The following is a 12011-nucleotide window of genomic DNA, read 5'->3' on the forward strand; positions in this document are numbered from 1 at the left end:
GTTTATTTTAATGAGCTCAGAAGTGTCTCTCTTGTTCCCCTTACATTTCACTGGGGCTCATTTAGAGTTCACACAGTGCACTGTATGTCCATGATGGATATGGTAATGATACATTAATGCAATCAGGACCAAGTCTGTTTTGTCTCTCATTAAGAAGGCTAGCTATCTTGCTGACAAGGGCCAGGTCACATTTGGTCATGACTTTAAGCATTTTCCTTCGGTGTGATTTGAAGTGAGCGAGACAGAAAGCGAGTGTACTTTCGTGGGCATATCAGTGAAGGAGAAAGAGGATAGGAAGAGAGATAACAGCTGGAATATTCTGAATCAGGGCTGCTTGGGTTTCAGCAGGGGCACAGGCAGCAATTGTGCAGGGTCTGGTTGTCTTTTCAACACCAAGGGAGTTGATGTGGATTTATGAAGGCTAGGAATCATCTAGAAGGGGGATATGTATGGCTATGGAGCCTCTTATCAACATCTGCTCGACAGAACTGCTCTTCTGCTGTCCTACAACCCTCATCTGGCCTCATTACTGGTCTATAATACATACTATGGATGGATAGAAGTCCATTTTCCCATGGTCAAATGTTTATTGTGTGCTCTATTTTAGAGTATTTAAGACAAAAATATATAATTTGTTCCAAAATGTACAAACACTAAACAGCTTTGATCACACTTCAGAGTGACTTGCACAGATGTGGTCAAAAGTTAACTTTTGTTTGGCTGAGTTGGGCTTCATTCAGACCTTACTCAGCCTGATGTGTATCTTAGTATTTGTAAAAATCACCCTAATCAATTTTAAAATAGAAACAAAAACACATTGACACAGTGATATACATACACTGGGCAAGTATCGCTGCTGCTGAGTCAAACACCACCCAAAGCTTTCCAGACAACAGCATTGCAACATGATCAGTGCTGTTATATGAATTTGAACATTAGCCTGAAAAAATGTGTCGAGTCCACAGCTAACAACCGTGAGTCACCAAACCCAGCAGATGGGAAAAAAAGCCTCAGCCCTGGTGGGAACGGAGATAGATCTCTCTCTGCGGATGAGATACAACCCTGTACACACTACATACTGTACATAACCATCATGTACACATGCTGACACTCATGCCTGCTGCATATCAGTGTGTGTACAGTGCATACACGGTTTTGAATTGTACATTGACCTTTCAGACATAAATGTCCTTTCTTCTTGTGTGCAGAGGCACATAAATGATAGGACAGCTCACACACATGCACTACTGCATTAATGCATGTCCAGTCTTTATGTATGTGATATATCCGGTTCTCAGGACTTCGCATGTATGGAGACCTATCGTAGCCATCCCATAAATCATACAGATTCTTGGCCAAACTCTAAGGCCCTCTCACTTATCATGTAGATTAGGAAAATGACTTACTTACTCTACATCCAATGTTTTTCTGTTATGTTCCGTCTGCTTAAGTACTGTATCTGTGTCTACTCTGTCTTTGTCTGTCTCTGTTTTTGTTTCTCTCTCTGAATGTGTGTCTCTGTCCTTCTGTCTTTCAGTCTGTTCTTCTTGTAGGTGTTTCGCTGCTTCTGTCACTCCATCTTTCTCTCCTTTTACTGACTCCCTCACTGGCTGAATCACTCTCCAGCTCTCTTCCCCCCTGTTACTGTTACTGTTACTGTACCCACATCCATAGTCAACCTTTACGAGGTGGGTCTAGCCTGTCAGCTGCAGGCTACTGCAGTTGAGCCATGTTGAAAGACACACACACACACACACACACACACACACACACACTTACTCATGTACACTTATATTCTCTTAAAACCACACACATGTACACACACATATACAGGCTTCCAGTGCAGAGAGTTGTATGGGCCCAGAGTGAGAGCAGGCTTTCCGTAGGCCAGGGTCTGTTTCCAGTCAAACCTGCCTGTGTCCTTCCTGAGCCCCTGGGCTCCTGCAGCGGTATTGCCCCCGGGCTGCTGGGTCGCAGCACGGCAGGGGAACAGCCGCACAGTGAATGTGTGTCAAAGAGCAGTGTGTGTGTGTGTGTGTGTGTGAATAAGAGAGAGAGATGTGTGGCTTCATGTGTCTCAGTGTCTGTTCACCCTTCTACACGGCGTACACAAATGGATGCAAACAGAAACACTTCCTTATGTTGACAAAGACGCACTTTTATGATACACACGCACACACATTACATATACTGCACACACTGTTCTTTGCACGCACCCACCCACACACAGCTGAGTCCCTTTCTCAGTGGTGTCAACAGCTCCAGGTCTCTACATTCATAGTCACAGACACTCACACAGACACACACACACACACACACACCAGCAGAACACCTGTCGGGCTGCATGGCTCACTCCAGGACACCTTCGAGTCATGAGCTCATCGGAAAAGCAATTAAAGGCAGCGTAGGCCCCGCACGCTGGCGTAATGTTTTGTTTTGCTACTTGGCTTCGAAATTAACCAAACCTGTCAGAAGTCATCTGGCTGACGCGGGCTGGGCTATATTTATTTATTTTCTGTTGGAGAAGCTGGACGCAGGGTCCCAGTGCTGCCTCACGTCCAACAATGAAGCGATTCTGAGGGGGCGCTTAACTGGCTAGAACATGAATCCTCCCCCCTCTGTCTACCTGGGGGGTGGATGGTGAGTGCCTCCAAACTCTCTTTGCTTGTCTGTAACTCTGATGGTGGGGTCATGGCCCTGTAGTTTGGAGGTTGTGCCCTCTGTAACCCCAATCAGGGATTTGGGCTCCACTGCGGGACTTGGTGTTGAACTTGCACTGACCTAACCGCTCCCATTTTTATTGAATTTCATGCTTGCAGTGCCTGAACAAAAGCAGATTTTTGCATTCAAAAATGTCGATGTATTAACCAACGTAACATGATAAAAAGACAATATAAAGACAGAAAGGTGTGCGGCAGACAGATTACTGGGGCTGTTGACCCAGTAAAGAGGAAACTGGGAAGAATTTAGCCAGGGCTTAAAGGTTAGAGGCCTTCTCTCAGTCTGGCCTGGTGCTTCGCTGTAGCCTCAGGCTGAGCAGCCCGATGTCAGACAACCGTAAAACAACACCAGCAGCCCCTTGCTCTCTTTTAACTCTACTGGTCTTAAGCCACCGGAGAAAAAAAAAACACCTTTGACATTAATAGGTCCACTGCGGGTGAGTCAAGGCAAGTGTGTCTTCACAGATGCCTGCGCATATATTGTGCAGTTGTGTGTATTTTCAAAGTCTAGGCCACTGAGCAGTTCTCGGTGTGTTTTCGTGAGGAATCATTTAGGAAGTAAGAAAAACACCTCTGTTATCATTGTCATCACTTTCTGTAATTACCCATATGCCACCCTGTTAGAGCAGAGAAAAACAACAGTTAGCCTGCTGCCGAGGTCGCCCTCGAAGCATGCCAGGTCGTTTCATGGTGCTGCACGCTTCAAAGGAGGTGTCACTCTCCGGCAGTAATGTCAACACAATGATGAAACAAGAACACACAGTGTGGATGGTAAAGCCTTGGTCTTGAAAGCCTCAAAAGCCAGGTCAACACATATTTTGTTTCTGTGTCACTGTCAAACTGACATAGGGGGAGTTTGAGAGAGAGTAGATTGTTTGCTCTGTTAATCGCAGAAAGAGAGCTTTTTGAGTGGTGTTGTGATGTATCAACGTGGCCATGGCTGTCACTGGCAGAAGCCAAATAGACATGACACAGCCACAATTATATGACAGTTGCTGGCAAGACACTGAAAACCCTGCTGAAACACTGCCAGTTACTTCAGAATACTTAGTTATTTTAGCAAACCAGCTTACTAGACTTTAATACACTCAACAAGTCAGCTTCATTCATCTGATGATGAAACAGTTTTGCCCTAATGGAAACTTACATGCGTGGGTTTTTGTTTATTGTATTTGTTCATGGAAATGAAAAGGCTTTTTGCACTGGCTTTGGCACTGTACAGTCATCCGTACAGTGTGAAATTCTGCTTCCTCCGATTTAGTCAAGTCACTTAAACATGCAGTTTATGTCATGTGATCCCCTTTAAAAAGATGAACTTTTCATTAGATATCCTAAGATGAAATCAAGTGGAGTGATTTTTTTTTCCCCCCTGCAAAGTGTCCAGTTTCTGTTCTCCTTGTGACTCTTTTAAAGAAAGAAGAAGAAAAAAAATGTGTTTTTATTCCACATGTTCTTCCTCGTCAAAACCTGTTGCCTACTTTACCCACAAAACAGCTCAACGTCTGACAATTTGGTCAGAGATTTGGGTGTGTTATGCTAGAACTGGCCTCAAGCAGAGATGAGGAGCAGGCTACAAATGACTGGTAACCTCAGATTGCAGTCTTCACCAGACACTGACTCAAGCGACATCATTTGAGGCAATTTATCAGAGCAATATATCAGAGCCACAAAAGGATCTAAACAACTTTCTCACATGTACAGTAGTGTTCCCCAAAACCTGATGTGTAAAATCACTGGGGCTTTCCTTGAAGTTTAGAGTGAGAAATACTGGTGACATTATAGTGTGCCAGAAGGCTGTATTGGCTGTAATACATATTGATGCTGTTCAACGACCACAGCTAAGCTGCTCTGGTTGAGAGATATATTTGCAATTAGGCATTTTATATCTTTTTATTTGCTCATTTATCGGTGTAATAACTCCTGAATAAACAATCCATCTACAAAGTTATATGATTTTTTTATGTTATGACTCATTTCTACTGAATGCGCTTTGTCAAGCTCAGTGTGTCCCGTAGACCGCGATTTTGGGTTCAATTTATTGAATACATCTTCACTACTCAGCCCATTCCCAGCCTTTTGGGTCCTATACTGCTCATGCTGTTCTGGGGTATGATGAAACCACTTGAAGTCGGGCCCCAGCACTACAGCCACAGCCAAAGCCTATTAAGCAGCCACACTGTGGTGTAGGAGTTCAAGCCACAGGGCTGAGGTTATGATTCCTCATCAGGAGGAGGGGGGAGAGGTGGATGTAGGATGGGAGGATGGGAAGGGTGGAAGAATGGTTTCAGAAGGAAGGGTAGAGAGGGGTGAAAGAGGATAAAGAGGGACAAGACCAGGGTTGAAAGAGTGACCTGGACGGAAAGGGCACAAATTCTAATGTGGAGGACGAGATTGAGGATACATATGAAGGAGCGAGGGAAGATGGAAAAGAGAAAGCAAGAGAAGGTTTTAGAGTGGAATTAAAGCAGAGACAAATGCCACCAAAGTTGTTGTTATTGAGATGAGAAATTTGGAGGTGTAGGTGGACTGGGAAATAGTGAAGAGACAGAAGGATTGAATTGACAGAAAGTAAAAAAAGTAAAAAGATAGATGAAGAAATAGAGGAAGAAATGTGAGTCAGTTTGACTTGATCCAATGAGAAAATTTCTCCTTTGCCCAGAAAGTATTCTGTAACAGTAATAAACCATGGCTGAGGATTAAAGTGCACCTGATGAATAATGATCACACACACACACACACACACACACCAGTACCGAAACATGCATACACACACACTGTATATACACTTAAATCGCACAATAGATGCACACACACGCATCACGGACCTCACACCTTCCATACACACAGAGAACACACTCATATTCAACAGTACTGACACACACACACATTTCGCATCGCACATGCTTTCAGTCATACACATTTATTACACACACACAAACACACACGCACAAGCTCACAGGCCACAAATCACTGAACGTTGTAAAAGCGGAGCAAATTAGAGCCGTTTTATTTGCATTGTTCACAAGGAATAATAGACGAGAGAGTAACTCCTGCCAAGCTGGAGAGTTGGTGTAACAAAAAATAAGTGTGTGTGCGTGTGTGTGTGTGTTTTTCGAGGGAAAGTTCATAGTTGTGCTTTGTCTATGCTTTAGTGACACTAAAATATGTGCAAGGCAACAAGCAAATTAGGTCTTGTTGGAGGTAAAACGCACTCACTCATTTACACATTCACACTTACACACACTCCACTTTGCCTCAGGGTCTGAAACAGAAGACCGGGGTCTTGTCCAAAGCTCCATTAAACTGCTGAAAGTCCTGCTAGAGCTGAAACATCCTCCTATCGTCATGCTGGGACATTCCACGGCACGCCAGAGACCCTGCGCTAATCCTGCCGGCATGGGAATCATTATTGATAGGATCCTAATGCATTACCTCAGGGCCCGCTTATTGTTGGTAAAGATTATTATTTAAGAGTAAACCAAAACCAAGAGAAAGTCTCAAGTTTCATAGAAATTTATCAAAAGAAAATGTTATTCTTGGCTTAGTGTGATACCACTCTGAAGAGCGCAATTGAAACTAACTGTGCTCCTTGCTGCTCTCCAACAAGCAGGCTCGATACCCACAAGCATGTTATTAGGACGCAGTATAAACTGTGCGGAAGAACCTGACACTCAATCTGAGCAGATTTGCTTAAATCACCTTCACTCATTGGTTATTACCTTACAATGATTTCAGTGATCCGTATCGAAGTGCCTCCTACTTCGCAGAAACAATTGCAGCAGCAGCGTTTGAACATTTTGTATATGTGAGTTCACATAGTTTCCACTTTAGTCAATCACACTGTTCATCTCTTGATCTGGATCCTATTGTATTAGCTGTGTTGATCACTCAAGTTTAGCGTTGTCAAAACACTGCTTGAGTGCTTTCAAACAACTGGTATGTGTTTGCTAGCAGTAATTTTGATTTTGTAAAGGCAAGACAGATGTACAGTATATCCGCTCTTATTAGTTTTTTATTTTTATTTTTTGAAAAAGTGGTCATTTATCATGGCTTTTATTGTCTTTGGCCTCAGTGTTGCACTATTGAAACTCTGATTTGTTGTTTTTCTGTATGTGTGTTTTTTGCGTTGTCCAGGTGCAGTCCTGCTGGTCAGTGTCCAGGGCATAGCTGTCAACGTGGACCCAGTCTTCTGCACATGGCTGCTGTACCAGCCTCACAGAGGGAGCAGCAGACAACAGCAACAGGTACCTGATCCTTCCACATTCTCAGACAGATCTGTCCATTTCTCCTCTTGGCCCTTTGTGTCAGCATGCAAATATGTTATACCTCATAATTTATATGAATAAAGTACTTGAAGTATATTGTACAGTTGCACTCATCCTAAGTTGGACTGGATAAAAGCCTGAAGTGACTGTAAATGTCTGTAGTCCTCCCTCCCTCCATCTCCCTTGCTTTTTCTTTCCCAGCTACCTTTTTCCATGTGCTCTGCTCCCTGTCTTCCATCCAGTCTCTCTCTATTTATTTGACAGGGGTCATGGTGATGGTTATGGACATTGAATGCTCTGTGCCCACACAACACACACACACGCATACATACATGCACAGGCATGCTTAGTCTGATTGCCTGGGATATAGCACAGGTTCACCCCGTAGAGGCACATAAATATATATAGTACAGGAAAGTATCATATTGTAATACTTTTAATGTCTTTTTTTTTTCAACAAGTTGCTCTGTTTCATGCCTCCTGCAGTTTGGAAGGGCTGTCGGCATACGTGTGTGTGAGAGACAAAGAGAGAGGGAGTTAATTGCACCAACTCCTTACGCTGGAGGTTGTTGCTGTACGAGGGTAAACACATGTTATGAGTTGAACTGCAGCCAGTGTGAAGGATACACAACACTGGCTGCTGTGTGTGTGGACATGCCGTAGCAGACCTGTGTCCATGTGTGTTTACGCTCTCGCCTGCGTTCATTTTTGCGTTTCTGTGAGGGCATTTACCTCAGCTGCCTGTCACAGCCACTTCTCAAGGCCTGGCTCGTTTAGACAAGGCCTTCAGCTGAAGGCCAGACAACAGCCTGTGAAGGACAGATGTGAGGACACTGACTGGTAGGTTCAGGGTGGCAGGAAATGATGAGAAAGGAGGTACTGAGAGCAGAGAACAGGACATTCAGAGGGATCGACGAGGGGAGAGGGAAGTATGTGTGACATGAGGAAAGAAACAGGAAGGGCTTTGGGAGTACAGAGGAAAGAGAAGTGGAGAAAAGCACAGGAAAAGTTGACTGGAGAATGAGAAGATGAGTGGAAGTATCAGAGAGCAGTTGAAGAAAAGACAATAGAGAGGGGAGGTACATGGAGGTATGATATAGAAGGAGCGTGGAGTGTGAGAAAAAGCAGAGAGGGCTTGTATGAAAAGTAAATCAAACTACCAGAGTGAGCAGCAAGCACAGGAGAAATAAGAGAACTGAAGCGAGATGGCTGGGGAAGTGGGTAATGAAGAGAAAGGGAATAATAGGAAAAAAGAAGGTTGAGAACCAAACAGGCATTTGCCTTGGCTGTTCTCACCCCCCTGCCCCCCACCCCCCCACACCCCCCACCCCTCAGTGTGTGTGGTAGAAAGGAGTTAGCTCATATTATGTCATCCACCAGGAATGAGCGATGGTCATTGGGTAAGGTACCTGTTTTTAGCATAGAGTATTAAGATGTGGCCAAGCACATATTTTCCATGAAGTGCACAAACGGAATTATATAATATTTTTAACCATTTGACACATGAACTGTCAAACGGAGTATTTCAGTGTCATGTGCAGTCTATGTATGAGTATTTGTTTTTCAAACATGCATGAGTGATTTAGGAGTGGTTTTCTAATTAAAGAGTATTTTGAACATTCTTTTTGTAGATCTACAGAAGTCCTGAATATGATTTTTGAGTTTAACTGACTTTGGGCAACTAACCTACTGGCCTACAGTATTTTATTCAGCCTATATTAAGTTGCAAGAACCTGGGAAGGATTTGGCATAATACCTCAGTCAGTAGCTTCAAATACTAATGTAATTTAGGGGCCCATTTTTAATCTTACCACAACCAGCTTTTTGGTTCCGACCCAGTCATCAAAAAACAACTGCATCAATGTTATGTGTGTGTGTGTGTGTGTGTGTGTGCATGCGTGTGTGTGTGTGTGTGTGTTTACACAGGCTGCAGTACGTGGTTGGCCTGCAGCCTTGTGCAGCTGCATCATAGCCTAGTGCTGCTGCTGGCTGATGCTAATGGGGTTTCCTTATTTCAGACCAACCTTCCACTCTTCTGTCTTTCACCCATCTCACTGCCAGCCAGTGTGTGTGTGTGTGTGTGTGTTTGTGTGTTAGTGTGTTTGGCATGGGAGCATGGGAGACTGCTCAAAAAAAACAGGGAGCTGTCACTAGTCCTTGTTGGTCTTGGAGGTCTCCTTTGTGTTCCACTGCATTTTTCTTTTCTCTTTCTCTCTCTGTCTCCCCTTTATTCTTGCATTGCATTATACATTGTGCCTCCTGATTAACCCAGATCCTTAAGATTGACTAAAAGTATCTCCAGATCATGGCCTTACCAACACAGAATGATGTTGGTACAATATAGAACAATATTTGAATATTCCCTCTTTTCTTTCATTTTTTTTTTCATTTCACATGGGCGTGTAGGTGCTCATTCGTGCTGTGATGTCATTGCAGACTCCAGGTCCAGTTCCTCTGGCTAAGAGGAGAGATGATGAGGTGTCGGTGGGAAGCACACCACTGGCCAAACAGCCCTCCAATCAAGCCTCAGACTATGCCAGCAGCCCTGTCAAAACCAAGACAGTGACAGGTATGCTCACCAACCCCAACCTGTAGCATAGGTATGATACTGAAGATACAGTATCACATTGTAAACAACACAACATAAATTCTACGCAGCAGGGAGGTTTCCACGCAAGTGAATGTTGTTGGCCTGCAGTTCAGCGAATGATCAATGACTCTAATTACATTTACATCTCCCTGGATATTTGCAATAACTGCCACTGTTTCTATGTATAAGGATTTGCTCTTTCACTAGGGGAATAACAACAATTTACTGTATTTAACCTTGTTTCTATGCAATGAATCCGTGTTACTATGTTGTTACATAACACTCTACAGTGTGCTGACACCTGAGTGACCCCGTTCCTCAGAGGACACCACATATCCAGGCATGTCCTCCTCTGTTTTCCTCTTCTAGTAGTATTACTTTGGCTCTTTGGGCTCTGGATGCCCAGAATAGATGAGTGGCTTGGCTGTGTGTAGCCTTCTTCTATGCCAGTTTTCCACTTTCTGGGACCCCCTTCACTCAGAACAAACACATTCAGTGCACAGATACACACGCCTGCACAAATCCACAGCATACACGTACATGTCCGCACACACATGCATGCATTACACGTGCACACCTGTGCATGCCACACACAGACACTCACATGCACACAGGTAGCATTTCTGCGGTCCTCCCTTAGATCCTTTCCAGCATTTTCCAAATCGACGCTGTCTCTAAGTTGGAAACTCTGAACCTTTTGGGACTCAAGATGGACAGATTGGAGAAACAGCATGGAGGGAGACAGAGATGAGGGAGGATAGATGCAGTTCCGGAACTTGTCAAGGATGTGACTGCCTGCTTTAGTCATAAACACACAGTAAAGCACACCATCAGTATATAGAAGTTTTTAGAGGATTGTTGGTGGTGGCAGGACAGGTCAGGGTAGAATGAAAGTTACTGGCAATACCTCGAGTGTACAGATACAGTGTACTTGTTATGGTATTTTCATCAGTGTGAGGAAACTGTTTAGTGGACTACAGGGATATTGTATAGTGGAGTATGCATGGGAAGCCCAGAACATCAAGCACAGACGCACACACACACACACACACAGTACTGTACACATGTATTCTTACACTCCTACCTGGGAGGATGGCTGGAGCAGTCGCTCTGTGTAGGAGCTGTCCATGACACAACACAGAACCTTACTGACTGCAGAAATGGTTTTCATTTAATACTCATATGGTGTATTTATAAACTTAATGGGCCACTTTCTCTCTCTCTCATGTTCCCCTATAGATATTTAATTAATGTGATCCAGTGGAATGTCTTGGCTAGCTTAATGTAACTGAATTAGTTTCAGAGTTTTGAAAAAGAATAAATAAATAGATTAAAAAGTCTTCCCGATCTCTACTGTTTGAATCTCAGTGTTTAGGCTCCAGGTCCTCTAAACACTTTAACGGTTGAAACATTCACTGCCAAGGCATTTCAATGACGAGTGAGGGGAAATAAGCAAGGGGTTGTTTGTCTTTTTTTTTCTTTTTTAAGTCCCTGGGAAATGTGTTCCCAACAGGAGTGATGAATCCCTGTTTTGAGTGAAGTCATCCTGTAGCTGTAAATAACATTGCATGCGTATGCCGTTCCCCCATGTCAAGTGTTTTGATAGGAAAAATGCTCCTTTGACATTTCAGTCTAAAAGAAGGCCATTAGGGCTCTTTCCGTGCTCGCTTTAAAACCCACCACTAAAAGGTCATTTCGCCTTTTGCTCCTGGTTTTCCCTCTGTTCTTTGTTTTATCCAATCTGCTCTAATGGCTTTTCCATACCACAACATCTTTGCTTACTTACATCTCAACAGTATATTCTTTAATTAGGAGTCGTCAGTAAACAGTCACCTTGGCTCCCATACTGCACACATAGCTAAGTCATGCTGTAGCTTCTCAGCAACACTCAACCTACTAGAATACACTGGCTATCAACGTGCATGACCTCCTATCCACCAGCTGTCTGTTTCTGTGACTGGTCCTTCATCTTGCTGTCTAACTTTTTGTTTTTCTGTCTGTGAAGATGTTTTTCCCCCTGGCTAGTTGTCTGTCTGTCTTTCTGTTACATTTTACACTTTTTTCTCGCGGTCATGCTGTCTGCATTTTTGTCATTCTGTCTACCAGACAGGTGTTGGTAAAGGACTGAAACAAAGCCAAGGCTGGATTTAAGAATGAGCTGACAACACACACATGGATACGTTCACACACACAGTGTTCTGGCTGTTGTGAAATGTTAAGTGGACTGCACATCTGGCCTGAAATTGCGTGTTTTGAAGTGTTTAGTGTTAGACATATTTGTGTATGGCATCTCTTTGTTGGGCTGCATTGGTTAGATAGAAACATATACTGAATCAGAGTCAAGCTCTCTCTAATCCAAATATTTCTCTTGTGAAGTGAAAACAAGACATTGGTAACTAGGTACTGGTACTGTATTTTGTTCAAATTCAACCCTTA

The 12011-nt window shown here is 43.5% G+C and overlaps 1 protein-coding gene across 4 annotated transcripts in view; it reads left to right on the forward strand.

Annotated features, from left to right (window-relative positions):
- Positions 1–12011, forward strand: part of LOC137191923 (intermembrane lipid transfer protein VPS13B-like) — a 343015-nt gene that overhangs the window by 138792 nt on the left and 192212 nt on the right. For all 4 annotated transcript variants that reach the window (XR_010930464.1, XM_067602417.1, XM_067602414.1 and 1 more), the window contains exons 20-21: positions 6855–6964; positions 9422–9554. Coding sequence is in view for 3 of the 4 variants with exons in the window: in XM_067602417.1 (XP_067458518.1) it covers positions 6855–6964; positions 9422–9554 (243 nt within the window). In the remaining variant the exon portion in view is untranslated. The remainder of the gene's footprint in view (positions 1–6854; positions 6965–9421; positions 9555–12011) is intronic.

This window comes from Thunnus thynnus, chromosome 10 (assembly GCF_963924715.1).
Source record: "Thunnus thynnus chromosome 10, fThuThy2.1, whole genome shotgun sequence".
Classification (NCBI taxonomy): domain Eukaryota; kingdom Metazoa; phylum Chordata; class Actinopteri; order Scombriformes; family Scombridae; genus Thunnus; species Thunnus thynnus.